The sequence below is a fragment of the Phoxinus phoxinus genome, assembly GCF_949152265.1.
Source record: "Phoxinus phoxinus genome assembly, chromosome: 25".
Taxonomy (NCBI): domain Eukaryota; kingdom Metazoa; phylum Chordata; class Actinopteri; order Cypriniformes; family Leuciscidae; genus Phoxinus; species Phoxinus phoxinus.
This window is the reverse complement of record NC_136900.1, coordinates 6,819,611-6,837,719: the sequence shown is the minus strand read 5'-3', so window position 1 is coordinate 6,837,719 and position 18,109 is coordinate 6,819,611. Positions and strand designations below refer to the sequence as shown.

At 39.6% G+C, this 18,109-nt stretch overlaps 1 protein-coding gene across 1 annotated transcript; it reads left to right on the top strand.

Annotated features, from left to right (window-relative positions):
• Positions 1 to 3,959: 3,959 nt before the first annotated feature.
• LOC306993955 (achaete-scute homolog 1b-like) lies at positions 3,960 to 5,537 on the top strand. Its single transcript, XM_079604173.1, has one exon. It carries the CDS (start codon positions 4,088 to 4,090, stop codon positions 4,631 to 4,633), a length of 546 nt encoding a protein of 181 aa, XP_079460299.1. The 5' UTR covers positions 3,960 to 4,087; the 3' UTR covers positions 4,634 to 5,537.
• The last annotated feature ends 12,572 nt before the right edge of the window (positions 5,538 to 18,109 follow it).

The window sequence follows — 18,109 nt, the reverse complement described above, 5'->3', positions numbered from 1 at the left end:
ACATTAAGGGGCCGTCCTCAAACTGTTCCCACAAAGTTGGGAGCATTAAATTGACCCTTCGCAGAGAGCTTGATTGACAGGTGATCTGGCCAATCATACTTCGCCTTCCGCCATTTTGTCCGACAAAGCAGTCAGGAGAGTTAGTAGATTAACATGGGAGGATTTGAACTTGAGAAGCGGAGTACTGACGCCTTTCCGCGGTTAAAACAACATTCCTTCTGATGTTCATTCATGTTTATTTGATGCTATAAATGAACTAGAAGGAAGAGATGATCGGTTCACGAGCAGCTTTAACTGATGCGACACAGCGATCTGTCAGACACATTAAAGAGCCACAAAAATGTATTTATTGTTGAAATTTCTTTAAAAAAATTACCAAATTTGAAAGGTGAGACTTTGTTTAATATCAAAAGTAACCCAAAAGTAACCTGGTCTGTCCTGTCTGTCGGCGTGTTGTCAGTGTCGTCTCTGCTCCGCGATGTGTTTTTCATTGCGTGAGATCATGGTGTGGCGTGAGAGAGGCGTAGCTTGTCCGGCATAGCGACAGTAACTAAGGGGGGCGGGTCTTTGCGAACGGTCAATTGTCAAAAATGTCTTGGTATGCTGAAGCATTTAGAGTTTCTTTCACTGGAACTTAAGGGGCCAACCTCTGAAAAACAACCCCACACCATAACCCCCCTCCACCAAACTTTACACCTGGCACAATGCAGTCAGGCAAGTCCTGTTGGCAACCGGCAAATCTATCATTAGCTAATGCTTTAGGTATCATGATATAATGATTAACAACACTTTTTACAGCACCTAATACAATGTTAACTTCTACATATTAGAGTTTTACATATTTAGAGCCCCTCTTGTGTGGGGGGTTCCGCAGGGCTCTATACTGGGACCAAGTTTATTTTCACTCTATATGCTCCCTCTGGGATCTATATTTGAGAAATTTGGGATTCAGTATCATCTGTATGGGGATGATTCTCAAATTTATTTACCACTGAAACATGGGCATAAATGTGTCATTCAGTCCCTGCATGCATGCTTGACTGAGGTTAGGTGCTGGCTGGCGACTAACTTTCTCCAATTAAATGAGGATAAGACTGAGGATCTTATTTGGAAATAAGGGGTGTGTGGATGATGACTGCCTGGGATTGTTTACTGGGAAAAAACTGTCTAGCGTAAGAAATCTTGGTGTCATTTTTGACTCTGAGCTTAAATTTGACCGGCAAATCAATGCTGTTGTTAAGAATAGTTTTTTCCATTTAAGATCAATATCTAAATTGAAGTCTATCCTCTCTTTTGAAGACATGGAGAAGGTTGTTCATGCCTTCGTGTCATCCCGCTTGGACTACTGTAACGTGTTGTATCTGGGTGTGAGTCAGGCCTCTCTCTCCCGTCTGCAGCTTGTTCAACAGGTATTAAGAAGAGAGAGCATATTACTCCGGTATTAATGAAACTACATTGGTTACCGATACGATATAGAATCCATTACAAAGCATTGTTGTATGTTTTTAAGTCTCTGCATGGCCTAGTACCAGAGAACGTTACTGATTTAATCAGTCGCTGTCAATCCAGTAGATCTCTGCGTTCAAATGATCAATTGCTCCTCATGGTTCCACGATCTCGTTTGAAATGTAAAGGTGATCAAGCTTTTTCTGTTGCAGCTCCTAGGCTCTGGAATGACCTTCCTCTTTCTGTAAAATCTTCTCCTTCTTTGGGTGTTTTTCAGAGTGCGCTTAAAACATATTTGTTTTCTCAAGCATATGAAAAGGCTTTGTAAACTGTGTATGTTTGCATTGTTTGTATGTTCTTGTTTTTATTTATCTCTTTTATATTTTCTGTACAGCACTTTGGTTCCACTTGTGGTGTTGAAAGTGCTCTATAAATAAAGTTGAGTTGAGTTGAGTTTAACATTTAGATTTGTATGAATTAACATTAGCCTGTGTTATTAACATTAGTTAATAGTTAATTACCTAATGTTAATAATTAGTTAAATGTCAAAAACTTCAGTTATTTGGTGGCTTTGATGGCAGTGAACTCTGCAGTCATGTTCAAGAAACCATGATTTGAGCTTTGTGACGGTGTGTTATACTGCTGGAAGCAAAGATGGGGAAACTGTGGTCATTAAAGGATTGACATGGTCAGCAACAGGTTGTGGCGAATAAATGATGTAGGACAGGAGTGTCATCGGTGTGTCTTCTGCTGCAAGGTTGGACGTGTTGTGTGTTCAGAGATGCTCTTCTGCAGACCTCGGTTGTAACGACTGGTTATTTGAGTTACTGCTGTCTTTCTACCAGCTGGACCAGTCTGACCATTCTCCTCTGACCTCTGGGATCCACAAGGCATGTTCTCCGACAGAACTGCCGCTACCTGGATATGGTTGTGCACGAAAATCCCAGATCAGCCGTTTCTGAAATACATGAGAGTGTGTGTGTGTGTGTGTGTGTGTGTGTGTGTGTGTGTGTGTGTGTGTGTGTGTGTGTGTGTTTATAAATTAACATTAAAATGAACAAAAACAGTAAGTATGTCCATTGTTAGTTAAACCAATGCACAACAAACTACTTTATTGTGCATTGTTGTGTTAGCGATTCATTTTATAGTTGATGAATTATCAGGATATGGAGCAAAATACAATCCTAGCAAGACTTTTAAAGCAATGTTTTGGAAAGCAGCACCTCTTTTTACCACTAGAGGGAGTCAGATTTCTGCAAACACACCAATATTTAGGTAGGCTACTGTAGGAGTACCAGTAACATAACAGCGCTAATGGAGGTGTTAGATGAGCAAATAAAACAACAGACTGTCGGGTCTGTGGAACTTGTCTTCATTTGTTATGACTTTAGGCTGTTATTAAAATGTATAGGCTTAGATTCACTTTCAATAGGCCTAGTATATGGGTATATTTTTAAAAATAGAATAGAAAATAGCGAGACCTGTGCTAAAGAATCAGATAAACAATAAAACTCCACAAATTACTTTTCATTCAGAAAGACACGTGCAGGGGCTGATGACGTTTCAGTCTCTCGTGCCCGTTTGTGTCATAAATAAATATTTTATAATATAATATATATATATATATATATATATATATATATATATATATATATATATATATATATATATATATAATGTACAGTAAATTCCAAAGGTCTGAGACCACACTGTTAAAAAGCATTTTTTATTCTGTAAAAGATTGGATTAAAAAAAAAAAAAAAAAAAAATGTAATGATAAAATTACTAATCTTTTGCTGGGTCACTATTCAAATGTAAGTCAATTTGCAAATTTGTGACTGACCGTGTGAACTCAGACTTTCTTTCTCTTTGGAATTCAAATCATAAAACTAACGCAATTGAGCAGCTACTGGTGTCATTAAATATAAGGGCTGAATTTTGAATACATGCTGTTTTTTTATTGTTTTTTTATATATATATTATGAATCAAAGTCAATAGCATGCATTTTCATTAGTGATCTCAGATTGTTGCATTCCGCTGATAATCACAATCCTTTTACATGCAGCCCAATTCATAGTCTATATCTTATTACATTTGATTTCTGTATGTTGGTATTTTTGTAAGTGAATGTGTATTGAATGTAGCAGACCACAAGAGGACAAATCTAAACTGAACGCTTTCAAAGAATTTTAGTTTCTTTTCAAAAGCATCTATAAAGCCATTCACCTTTTATTCAGCACATTTTGTGGTCTCTGTCATTCAGTTTAAAAGCGTTTGAATCCACCAATAGGCTTTGAGGCTGCAGATATTGGGATGTAAATGAGCACACAGCGCGTGCTGGCGCAGTGAAAGCGTCCGATTGTTTATTGAGCTCGCGGAGCCACGCGCCCGGCTCGCGGAGCGTCACCCGGCGGGGGCGGAGTCCCGCGCAAGAAGCGTGCGTCTTCAAAGGGGGTGGGGTGTCGGACGCGTGTTGAAAAAGCAGAGGGCTGCCAAAGTTTGAATCAGATACGAGGGACAGCGAGACTCGGACCACAATACTCCAGAACAACCACGCGAAAGGCACGAGAGTCGTGCGTCGCCACGTTTTTGTGTGACAGTGATAGTGGATTTCTTGTTACACTAGACTTACCAAAAGAGATGAATACTGCAACGCAACTGGCGCAAAGTGCATGCAACGCGTCCATCACCCTGCAAGAGTGCGCGCTCCCGAGTCAAACCAAGTTGAAGGTGCTGAAAAGACAGCGCTCGAGCTCACCGGAACTCCTGCGCTGCAAGCGGAGACTCACGTTCAACGGGCTGGGGTACACCATCCCGCAGCAGCAGCCCGTCGCAGTGGCGCGACGCAACGAACGCGAGAGGAACCGCGTCAAACAGGTCAACATGGGATTCCAGACGTTGCGTCAACACGTCCCTAACGGCGCGGCCAATAAGAAGATGAGTAAAGTGGAAACGCTGCGCTCGGCGGTGGAGTACATCCGCGCGTTGCAGCAGCTGCTAGACGAGCACGACGCGATCTCTGCCGCGTTCCAGTGCGGCGTTCCGTCGCCGACGCTCTCGAACTCGTACTCCGCAGACCCAGAGTCGCCGCACTCGTCCTATTCGTCCGATGAAGGGAGTTACGAGCACCTCAGCTCCGAGGACCAAGAGCTGCTGGACTTCACCACTTGGTTTGATCGCTACTGATGAGATTTGACCATCCTGCACTCAAACTTTCCAAGGGAACTTCTTCTCGCGACTGCTGGAAAACATGCCTATGTATTTTGGAACATGGCTGCTAGTTTCTTGCTGGTCTGTTGACCGCTTTAAGCTATGATGGTGGATTGTTGCTGGTCCGAGATGACCAGATTGAAACCAAGCACAGTGTTTCAAAACAGCCTAAACTTCACAGATTGCTGGCTCAGCGGGCAGTGCCGTGGCTTAGTGGTTAATCTGGAAAAGGCTGTAGGTTCAAACCCCAGTGGGGTCCATGAGCTTCTACAATACAATACAAAAAGACTGCTGAATGAACACATTTCATAAGTGCAATTGTGGGCATAATATGCAGAGGCATATGCTCTTTATGTCCTGTTATGTTATTTTTGATCGAACAAACTCCCCTAGTCAATTCCATGAATGTCAAGTTAATGGGAATATTGATTATTCCCAGACAGCAACACAGAGTCGGTCCAGATCCGGCACACATCTGGGCTGTGTGTTCCAGATGTGGGCCGGATCACATATGTTGCTTTCTGGGTTACCAGGTCTGCTTAAGGACCTACGTTGAAATTTGTACAATATTTTTTTTGTATTGTTAAAGATGAAGATATATTTTTTTGTAAGCCTCTTTGTGACAATGAACACTGTTAGTTTGTTGTAATGATAACCATTCCGTTATAGGTCAAAGTTGTTTTTAACACTGGAGAAGATTTGATCTGTCGATCTGTATTTATCACAAATGTTTGGTTTAGATGTAGTTCTTCCTGTGAAACCATACATGGCAGATTTTTTTTTTTTCAATGCACTTGTCCATTTTTTATTAGTAGTGTACATAAGTGATTTAACAAATATATTTTGTGGAAATGTTTTTATAAATAAATCTGCTCTATTTATGCATACGTCAGTGTTTCTGGTTGATTTCCAGCTTGGGAAGACACGTTTTCCCTGCTCGACGGGTGATCAAACGTCCCTGCGGATGTGGAGGAATCCGTCTCTTTACAAAGACACTATATGGGCTTTTATAGTGGGACAAAGATTTCTTGTCTGAGTCTAAATGAAGCGATTTTAGCTCAGTGTTGAACCCAAACTGAGTTTTCAGCCCTGTCAAACCAACTCAAAGAAGTCAGTTTGCCTTGTGTCTCCTCATTCATGTATTTATATATATATATATATATATATATATATATATATATATATATATATATATATATATATATATATATGACACTGCTTATTGTTAATAATTGAAATAATGACTTGGATTTCACCTGCAGGCTGATACATATCAAACTGGGACAATTATGCAACTAACCCTCAACCAAATCCTAATCCTATCCAGTAAATACATGTAGTTGCTTAATATTACTCAGTACTTAAAGGAGAACTCCGGTCAATTTTAACATTGAGCTCATTTTTTTGTAAATTTGGAGTGCTGTCAATACAGAGAACAACGACACAAATCGGTGTTGCCTACACTGTGTTATCCTCTTTTTAAAATTTACACCCTGTTGACTTCAATGGGTCAAGTTTTAAACTTAACCAGTTCTTAGTCTAAAACATCCTTAATGATCCTTAGCCTCTTAACATACTTAATGTTTCATTACAAGTGCCCAGCCATGTGAGTGATTCTTTTAGAGTGAACACGAGTGAATCTGACTGCAGTAGATGTGAAAGATATGAATAAAAATGATGTTATTTCAGCCAGCGCACATACCTGTATTTACTTCCTGTTTTCGGTCGAAGTCCAAAGTAGTCGATTGTCGAGTTCACGCGCGTGATCATAGGTAACTAAACCTATGCGTGTGAACTCGACAATCGACTACTTTGGACTTCGACCGAAAACAGGAAGTAAATACAGGTATTTGCCAAGGGGGTAATCCATCCGCCGGAAACTGAAGCCTCCGCGGGAGCCGCCATTGTAGCAGAACTTCACCTGCTGTTAGCATTCCATTGACTCCCATTCATTTTTGCGTCACTTTGACAGCGAATAACTTTACATCTGAAGCGTCCAAAGACTCCATTTGTCCATTATTTATTTCTAAAGAAACTCGAAAATGTATAAAAGGCTCCATTACTTTGTATCTTACGTTATGACTTCGTAGAAGCTGTTTTTGTAAAAAATAGGCTAACGATTGCGTCATACCCACGCGACTCTCTGTCGCACTGTAGAGAAATTATCGTATAGACTGGCGGAGAAGCTCGCAAGCAATCGGGGGGACGTGGAGGCATAAAGTCAAGGGAGAAGCCCATAGAGATTCATAAAGTTGCTCCAGCTGCTAGCTCATTGACAACTAATAATCACGCTCTCCGTCTCTGAGAGATTCGGAAGGGAATGATTCAGATTTCTCTCGGCACAGCTACTAGAAGACCCACGTCACATCTACGTCGTCAAGCTCAGTTTGAGCCTGCGCAGTACGCCTGGCGATCAGGAAGTGAGTGCTTCAAATGGGCTTCACTTTTCTCCGTTGAAATCTATGGGGTCGCTGTGTCCATCTTATATACTGTCTATGGTATTTGCGCTGGCTGAAATAACATCATTTTTATTCATATCTTTCACATCTACTGCAGACAGATTCACCGTGTTCACTCTGAAGGAATCATCTAACATGGCCGTGTGCACTTGTATGACACATTAAGGATGTTTTAGACTAAGAACTGGTTAAGTATAAAACTTGCCCCATTGAAGTCAACAGGGTGTAAATTTTAAAAAGAGGATAACACGGTGTAGGCAACACCGATATTTGTCGTTGTTCTCTGTATTGACAGCACTCCAAATTTACAAAAAAATGAGCTCAATGTTAAAATTGACCCTTTAAAGGGATACTTCACCTCTGTAAAGATGAATGTGTATTTAAAATGGTTCATTTATGTAGTAGAAATGTGAAATTATTTTTGAATTTGGTGCCTTCTAGACTGAGAAAAGCCAGAAAATTGATTTGTGGCTCATGTGGATGAAAGACAACAACTCCCAGAATGCACTCGCTGCCCTACGAGGCCACGCCTAGCGGTTACAGAGCGCAGTTAAACAACACGGCTAGGCTACTAGTGAGTATCTGTGACGGGTCTGCCCGGGATTTCGAGACCGCCCAAAATGTCCGGCTTTTGCGTTCTCCAGTCGCCATTCATTATGTTTACTGCAGCGAGCAGGACGAGACTGACGGCCGCGGGAGAACGGTGTGAGGCCGGTGGCGTGATTACTGATAAGCAACACCTGTGAGACGCACCGGTCTCGTATCTCCCACGGAGGAGCGGGAATTTTCTTAGCAATGTTAAAACGCACATTAACCCATCACTTGTTTAGCGTTCATGTAAACACTAAAATGCTGGGTTGTTCCAACCCAATTTTGGGTCAAATTTGGACAAACCCAGCCGTTGGGTTACATTTTTAAATTACATTTTTAACCCAATGTTTGGGTTTGTCCATACTTGACCCAAAATTGGGTTGAAACAACCCAGCATTTTTTAGATTGTACATTCAGATTCACCGATCGGAATGAATTCAGTTAGATTGAAACAAAAGGTGTGCATGTAAACAATGAATGGCGACTGCAGAAAGCAAAAGCCGAATCCCGGACATTTTGGACGATCTCGGCGGCCAGACATGTCCGGGAAAAAGAGGATGGTAACCCCTACTACTCAGCTTTCTCCACAGAACATGAGCCTGTTAGCTTAGCTTCCAAATAAAAGATGGCTGACACTATTTACATTCTGTGAGTGAGATCCCTCCCTCTATGGGCGGGCTGAAAACATGCGGATCTAGCGCCTTCTACTGGCTGTAGTCTCTGGCCAAAAAAGCCTCCGATGAAGCGAAATGATGATGATTTGTGCGTCATCTGATAATTTTTTACAGACAAAAAATACATAAATCTCTCGTCTCAGGGGGACATGAGTGAGGGGAGCATGGTAATTTGAAAATACTACAGGTTTTCTACTGATACAAAGCTTAATGCTAAATCCCGAAGTATCCCTTTAAATATATAATTACTGTAACAATGACGCCTTAAAATAAAGGGTTACACTTTATTTTAAGGTGTCATCGTTACAGTGTAATTATACATTTACGTACTGAATAATATTAAATGAAATGGTAAGTTGTATGTAATTATGCAAAATGTACTGTTATTATAGTAACTTCATATTATGTAACAAGGACACCGTGTTACCAAATAAAGTTTAACCGACTAGTTTTAGCGGTCTGGTTCTGAAAGACAAGATAAAGATCTATTTGAGCAATTAAGGTCCTTCAAAAACTGTTAAATATTAATGCCCCCCCCCCCCCCCCCCCCCATCTCAAAGGGGGCTCTGATGCCCCTCGGCCACCATAGAGTAGTTCTGCAGGTGTGAGGCACGTGCCTGTGTTTGGTGGGACACATCTGCTCCACCCCATTGGCTGGCTGATGAACCCTCTCGGCTGGAGTTTTATAAATAAGGGAGTGATTTATGACAGCAATTATTCATCTCTTTATGGATTCTTCTATATCTTTTAGGGCACCAAAAGAAAAATACACTCAGCATAAATCACCTACCGGTGGGCTATTGTTTTATTATGAAATGTAGTTCGTCTTTGCTGACCTTCACGGGGTCCAAAATGACACGTCACTGTTTCACTGACTTTAGTTTATAAGAGAATGAACTCTTGAAGTGTGATATTAAATGCAAGTGACTGCTATATTCAACGGCACCCCCAGCAATTTTGAAAACGTCCATCAACATGAATTGTCAAAAGAAAATAATTTGATCCAGACTATTAATGCAATCAAAAAGAATGCAAAACAATAATTACACCTCTTGATAGAACATTATTATATATTATTATATCGAATATTTTCGATATAATCGACATTTCTCAACAGATTTAAATCTAAATCAAAGCTGAATTTTCAGCATCATCACTCCAGTCTTCAGTGTCACATGATTCATCAGAAATTATTATAATGATTTATGATTATGCTTTTTTTTAGGTTTCTTTGATGAATAGACAGTTCAAAAAACAGTATTGAATTGAAAAAATAAATCTTTTGTAACATTATAAATGTCTTTGCTGTCACTTAAGAAATCATATTTTGAATGGAATTGAATATTATAAACATGTATTTGTGTTGTTGTTGCTGTATTGATCCGCCTATAACCTCCAGCAACACCTGAAGCTCCTGTGGGCGGAGCCTGGCCGTAAACTAAACTAACTGTGGATGAGGATCCAGCCACTGTCGCTTGTAAAGTGATGAAAGTGGACTTTGTCTTGGCATGTAGTCGCTTTCTTCAGAAGGTGATCCCACCTGGGTCTATTTTTATGGCCGGTTGAGCAATATTTGATTTCAATGCCTGGAGAAAAAACACCCCAAAAATTGTCATATACATTTTTTGAATGTTTGAGCATTAAAAAAATTCATAACAAATCAGGTATCTCAGTAGACAGGATGTGACACGATCGCTGGATTCAGACTCGTTTCCTTCCGGTGGAGGCACTTTTGGCTTGCTTTAGTTGGGGACATTTAATATTCAACAGTATTATTGATCTGCCTGCATTGACACCATATCTCATATCTCATAGTTCAGGGCCATATAGCAAAATAAAGTGTTTGGAACATTTCATATAGATTTTTGCAAATTATGTTTTTTGACTTCTTCAGACCCTATAGTTTGCAAAACTACCTGTTTCCGATTTTTTCCCCCGGGCTGCACAGGCCCAAAATCCAAGATGGCGGCTATATCACCAAAAATGGCAAATAATAACCTTTTTAAACATTTCATTATAGAAGTGAAAATATTATATATTTTATTTTCTGTGATTTTTCTGCATATATTGTCTGCCATCTTGAATTTTGGCACTAAAAATTAAGAAAAAAATTGGAAACAGGTTGTTTTGTATTCAGTGGGGTCCTAGCAAGTAAAAAAACACTAGTTGCAAAAATCTATATGAACCGTTCCTAAAATAACACAATTCCCCACACTATATAAATGAGAACTGAACTGAGCTGGACGAGAGCATAATTTTTTCTTCAGAGCGGCTATATATATAAATGAACTAAATTAATAACTTTTACAGCAAAAATTAAACATCACTGAACTTAAGCTGGACGTTGGTGGTATTTTCTTAGGAACAAACTTTGTTGCATTATTTTCCTGTTATCTCTGTAAAGCTGCTTTGAAACAACTTGTATTGTGAAAAGCGCTAAATGAATAAAGGTGACTTGACTTGAATTGACAATTCACTGATGAACACAACAGTCATGCTGAACGTGCTGAAGTATAAGTATTGACAATTCACTGATGAACACAACAGTCATGCTGAACGTGCTGAAGTATAAGTTACACAAAATGGGAAACACTTCGGGAGTTTTGAAGTCGTCATCTGATTTGCTGGATTCTACAGCATTTCCGGGAGACGAGTGTTGTGATCATTACCGGTCAGCCTGGAAACAACGCCGCCGTGACGCCAAACCCCCTCATAAAAGCCGTTGTCGTGTTTACAGTGGTTACAATGCTTCTCAGGATCAACTAAACGCTGGATGTTTAAAGGTTTGTGAAGTTCATGGCATGGACTTATTTTTTTAAGTTTTACAAAGCAAGGCTGTGAGAGATAGACTTACCGTGTTTTTAGTAGCATCCTCTGTAAAAAGTTGTTTGTCTACTGAGATTTCTTGGAAAGATATTTAATGAGCAGAAGAATCCAAAATCACATTAAATAACCAACAGAAGAGATGTATGTCTATCCCTAATTCCCATTAAAAATCAAAGATGGCGTTGCTGTAAATAAACGGGAGACCGGGGACGGAAGTAACACCTTTTGCTTGAGCATCGGTGACTCAGTAGTTTGTGCTGTATCTCTAAAAATGCTATACATCATAGCCACGTTTGTCTGCTACAAATATAACTCAGTTGGACATGTACAACACAATCACAGATTATGTGAGTTATTGTCAAACACAAATATTTCCGTTGACTTACCGCACTACTGATTGAGTATTCTGAGTATGGGTCGTACTTGGCCGTCACTTTCACTTTCAATGAGAGGTAATTTGCTGAAATAAGATTCACTCAAACTAAATTTATGCAAGAATGTTATTGAAGAACAAAGAATAATCCGTTTTGGACAAAGTGAACAATTTAAAGAAACAAAAAACATTTTTGTATTTCTTTAAGGACTTTAAATGTAGCATGTGTTTGTGTGAGTGATCATGTGTGTGTACTCAATTCCTGTCACGTAACAATGTAAATTTTGGAATATCACATAAAAAACGCTGGATGGAAATGCAGAGATAAATTCTAAAAATGTCCACAAAAAACGATTTTTTGAGGACATTTTTTTTATTTATCTGCATCTAAATTGACCGTTCGCAAAGACCCGCCCCCCTTAGTTACTGTCGCTATGTCCGACAAGCAACGCCGCTCTCACGCCACACCATGTTCTCACGCAGTGAAAAATACATCGCGGAGCAGAGAGACACTGACAACACACTGACAGACAGGACAGACCAGGTTACTTTTCGGTTACTTTTGATGCTCACCTTTCAAATTTGGTCTTTTTTTTATATTTAAAATAATATCATCATAAATTTAGACAATAAATACCGTTTTGTGGCTCTTTAATGTGTCTGACAGATCGCTTTGTTGCCTCAGTAAAGCTGCTCGTAAACCGATCATCTCTTCCTTCTAGTTCATTTATAACATCAAATAAACATGAATGAACATCAGAAGGAATGTTGTTTTAACCGCGGGAAGGCGTCAGTACACTCCGCTTCTCAAGTTCAAATCCTCCCATGTTAATCTACTAACTCTCCTGACTGTTTTGTCGGACAAAATGGCGGATAACGAAGTATGATTGGTCAGATCACCTGTCAATCAAGCTCCCTGAGGTGGATTGAGGTGGATAATGTTTTTATCTGATAAGAAGTTATTCTTCGCATAAACTATGATGGAAACATATTTACCATATAAATCCCTCAATGCACAACTCACGTAATGAAAAAACTCACATGATTTTGTCTTAACAGGGGATGTGATTTATAACTGGAATCATCATACGGGGTTTGAACTGTTACAACTATCCCTTGTTACAACTATCCCTTACAGCCATATCTTAGCTAACTGTTTTAGCATGTGGGTTTGAAGTTAGCATGAATGCAAAGCATCAAATTACACTAGAGAAATAGATACTTTAGATTATGCAAGTCAAATAACTGTATCTACAATACAATGATTGCTAGGCAAAACACTTTTCTTACTTTTCTTCCTGGAAATCTGTTTTTCGGTCATAAAATGTACAATGTTGATCACAGTAACATCGCACTTCCCTTGTGAGCTCAGAAAGGTGATGCGAGCGTATGATGACATCACCACAGCTATTTTTTAATGCTTCAAATCAACCCAATTCAGAGGCAGCAGACCAGATCCCAATCCCAGACCAACTGCGTCCCCGCGGCGTGAAGAAGGCCGTCCCAACTCGAAGGCTCCTCCAAATGCGTCCTTGGTTTCCCGTGAAATGCAGGATACAGCAGATGGATCCTTGCCGGCCGTATCGACCCCAGAATTCATTGCATACCTGTGATGGCAGGATTTTCTTTTGAGAAATTGCCAAATTATACTTTTAAATATAAGTATTGGGTTTCAACTTACTCAAATATCTGAGACAAATGTAAAAAATAAATAAAAACTTACAGTTTAATAATGTTGACATATCTTACTAAGTTGCAGGGTTTTTTTATGTTATATATTTTGTCTATTTTTATTATGTTTCTTTAATGTTTAAAAAGACACACAAATCAGTATATAAACTTTATTTAGATCTGCCCTGAATAACTGTGATGAAAATAACCTTATGGAACAAATTCAAATTATTTAAAATTTATAAAGGTTTCTTGTTTTAATAAATGAACAAAATTAAAACTTAATTATAAGCTTGACTATTGTTTGACCAATGAATTTTTAAGTGTTACATTTTCACCTTTACATTTAACAGTGTTTTTGTTTAAAATTTGTACTGCAAATTCCACATTTTTCGGTCTTCCCTTATCTTGCATGTTAACATCAGGCTCACAAGAGCAACCCGCCTTTCCATCTACGGATAAAACTCTTCTGCTTTCTCTAAAAACCTCAGGATGTCTATAAATCCTAACAAAAAAAAATCACAAGACTCATGTCTTTAAAGAGGAGGGAGATAAAACTTGCTTTTCACTCAAAAGTTAGAAAGAAGACAGTTTGAAAATGCAGAGCCGAACACTTTGACAGCACTAAGCCGTCTAAACTTCAGACGACCTAACCGTGTCTCACAGAGTTGAGGACAGGGGGTTTGAAGTCATTTGCATGAACCATTGTACCACACAAGTTTGGCTTCTCTTTTTTTTTCTGATGAGAGCCTTTTGGCCATTTACTTCCACCCTGGCTGGCTGTTTGGAGCGGTGAATGGCCTTCACTCCAGGCCCACACAAAGAAGCCTTTGTGCCATGGCTGCACCATATTCATCATGTAATGCCTGTTAGACAAATCTGATTGGACGCTCCTGTCACTTTGATGTGTGTTCAGGGGGCGAGCGGTTTGGTGGTGGTGAATTTCACTCTCTTGCTCGCTCTCTCTTGACCTTTAGGCCTAATATAGATGGGAGGTTCGGGTGCTGTGCCGGGGATGGAGACCCTCATTATGTGCGAAAGCAATTTCATAACAAGTTCTTAAGTCGCACAAAAAGGGTTGAGATGATTGACGTTACTTTACTCTGGCCTGAACAAAACCCAGATTTGAGCAGAATAACAGATGAATGTGCCGAGTGTGGACTCAATTCAAACTATTTTAATCCTCCCCCCCCCCAACGCACACTTTATTCACCCCTCAACCCCCCCCCTTGTGGCTCTTTCACTCTTTTCAGCGCTCTATCCTTTTTTTGCCCGGCATTCCTGATTTTCAGGGTAATTCCACACAGACAGAGCTGCTAATTAAGTTCATTAAAGCAGCGGCTGCTAGACTTCTGATAGTGAGCTTATATCTGTGTAATGACTGGTGGAGCTGGAATTGGACCCATGGGTTTTTTGTTCACTGAATCGGCTGAAAGATGAACCAGGGGGTCTGTTTGGTCTGGCTGTTTTTGCACTAGGTGCTGCGCTCGAGAGGAATCTTTGTGGTGCGTTCACACCGGACGCGAATAGCGCGTCAGGCGCGAGTAATTTCAATGTGAAGTCAATGCAAAGATGCGAATGAGGCGTAGAGTGCCTAAAAGCAGGTATATTCGGGCGTCAAGTTTGCGGGAATTGAGCGTCTGGCGCGTTACGAGCAAATGATTTTATGGTGCTTTTTGTGCATTCACACGTTTGACGCGAATTCGCGTCTGTCACCCGAGTTGAAAAATCTGAACTTCTGCGTCAATTCGCGCCGCGTTAACCAATCAGGAGCTTGCTTGCTTCACGTGGCATAAAGTGACATAGGATTATGATCGCTCCGATGCGGGACAGCAGGTCATCAAACTGGGCGCGGGACAGGCGGAAGTACCGCTGAAAGCGACCGTCATCCAGGCGCAGCTCCTGGAGCAAAAACACGAAACTTTCATTGAAAAACACGCCAAACTTTGTTCGCCTCCGAAGGGTCTGGTGGACCCAAATACGGCGACGATGATCCCTACGCCACCGTTCTGCTCTCCAGAGGAAATACAGAGCGGTGACTCTCTCGATAAATGATCTATCAACATCACACATCTTGTGAAAAGATGGCCGCCAACGGGTTTCGAAACTTTTGAAACTTTCGCCTCACACGCGTCAATTTCGACAATTTTCTGTATACTTTAGCCCTCCTAAATGTCCACCCAGCCCATCCACTAAAAATTCGCAATTAACTTCGTAATATGTACACTAATTCGTGACCGCCTCAGTCCGCTTTAAAACTCATAAAACGGCGGCATGCTTCGGCTTATCATCCCTGTATTTTAGTCTGCATTATTCCTTCTTCAATCCCCAGCGTCAAAAGCAGAGGACAACGTGTGTGCATTTATTGATAGATTGTTATCTATTAATATCTGTGTGTAGGTCTTTGTCATAAATGCAGTTTACATAATATGATGTGGGAATAATTTTTCCCCCTTTTTTTGAAATTCCTTCTAATTCCTTCTCAAATCTAAATGTCATGAGACTTTGTGACTTTTCCTTCTCTTGCTGTACTTCATACTTCAGTGCAATAAAATGCCTAAAAATGTGTTATAATGTTTATTTGATTATAAAAACAAAAGCAAAACACAATAAAATAACTGTAAAAGAGAGTGGAAATGGCAAATGAACCAATGAGTGGTCCTCTGCTGTCATCTACTGGTTATAGTGGTAATTTCATGTAATTTTCATGTTAAAAGTGTTTGTTTTCTTTGTACAGAGAGCCTGGCCTCTCTCCATTGACAAAGCGTTAACTTCCTTGTACTCTGTTGAAGTTTAAAACTAGTTCTGTCAGGACAACTATCGTCAAATATGATTGACAATTAGCATACAGTTTGGATTGGCGGTATGGTTCCGTTCTGGGCGAGAACTCCCGCCGCATCCACGCAGCCTAGCATGGAGAAGAGCAGCAATAACCCCCCTTAGGGTAAACAGAACATGACCAACATGAATGTATGCAAATATATTTAATTCAAGATTTTAAAGTACTACATAATTCGAGAATTTATTCTGATTCAAGGGGAATCAGAATGCCAAATCCTGACTGGCGAGAGGTGGAGCTGGGGATGGAGGAGGGTAATTCGCTCATGAGAAACGCGATCGCTGCTGATAATACTGAAGGACTATATATATATATATATATATGTATACAGTGATAGGCGTCGTATTCCTATAGGTAGATGTGGATCAGATGAGAGTCAGCTGATGCGAGCTTGACTAACGTGACCTGCCAGAACCAACGCTACGCTTGATTGGATCTGGCCAGAGCCTCTCTGGATCTGCCATAACCAATCGCTAACGTTTGGTCGTGACGAAACTTCAACTCAAACTAGCGCACGACCTCAACGTCATCGTTCTCAGCCACTCCCTCTGTTCGCTGATTGGACCGGAGAAAACTACTGGAGAAAACCCGCGAATATACCGCAAACCCAGATGTAGTACTGAAGGAAAATGAAAACTGAAATACAATTTCTGAAATAAAACGTAAGGTCAACAATGTCAGGGTGCTACAAATATCCTGATTTCATAACTAAGAAAAAAGCCTCATTAAAATAATTAAATTATTGAAAATAACTCATTTGGCATGCTTTTTTTGTGATGATTTCTTATAAAATATTATTGTTTCTCTTGAAATGTCAGATAATTTGATATGACTCCACAAAAACATATTTATGTTTATCATGTTTGAGATGTGTACACTGACATTTAAATGAAAGTCATTCAATTGAAACTTTCATTGAAAATGGTGTAAAAGTTTTCACTGGCTGTCAAAGTCCCCCAAAACCAACATGAACACAAAGAGTGCAGTTCTGGAAACTTGGTGCATGTGTTTAACATTTTCCTTTTCTTTATCGTGAACACTCCAGTATTTTATGAAAGCCCATTTCTGCCACAAAATAAAAATATATGCTTTTGTAAATCATAATTATGACATAAAGAGATACTAAGAGATACTAAGTTATAGTTACAGGATAAAAAGTTAAAATTATGAGATATAAAGAAATTATGACAGAAAATAACTTAGTATTTAACGATTTTTTTTATGTCATAATTACAAAACAGTTACAGTTGCTAACTCTATAACTGATTTAGTTGGCTTGGCACAGTTTCCAAAACATAGACATTTCTCAAAACGTTTAACACATTTGACACATTTGTTTTCAGCAGATTTCTTAAGCCCTAATTTTGCACAGTTTTAATTGTTGCACAAACACATAATATAATTAACTCAAGCATCAAAATGGGAACTCAAGTAATACACATTTATCCATGAATAAACATTACAGTAAGTAGCAAAACTGATGACACAATCTCAGGATAATATAGAAAGGAGCAAAGGTGATTATGTGCTTTTGAAAATGCATCCTAACATCTGTTTTTAAAAAAGTTTTTCACAATTGCTAAGACACGAAACCCCATTCTCTGAAACAAATTCTTAAAGGCCTAAAGACGTTTGTCGAATAAATCACTGTTTCTGTAAAACCTTAAACAAGTTCAGGCAGTTCTGACACCAAATCTCATGCACTCTTTTTTGCAAAACTCTAAACACATTCTCACTCACTAAAACACATTCTCACTCACTAAAACACATATACGCTGGTGTTGCAAAATAATAAACACGAGTGACGAAAGTTGAACCCAAAATTCAACATTTACACACACTGGTTTACGCTCAAAACTGTTCACACTCGTTTCTAATGATGTGATCAAACCAACTGTACACTCGCTGTAAGAGTGCACAGCACAGACACACTGAATGTTGATAGAAAAGAGGCAGATGAGGAAGAGTGGCGGATGAGGAAGAGGAGGATGAGGACGAGAAAGAGCAAGGTGAGGAGTG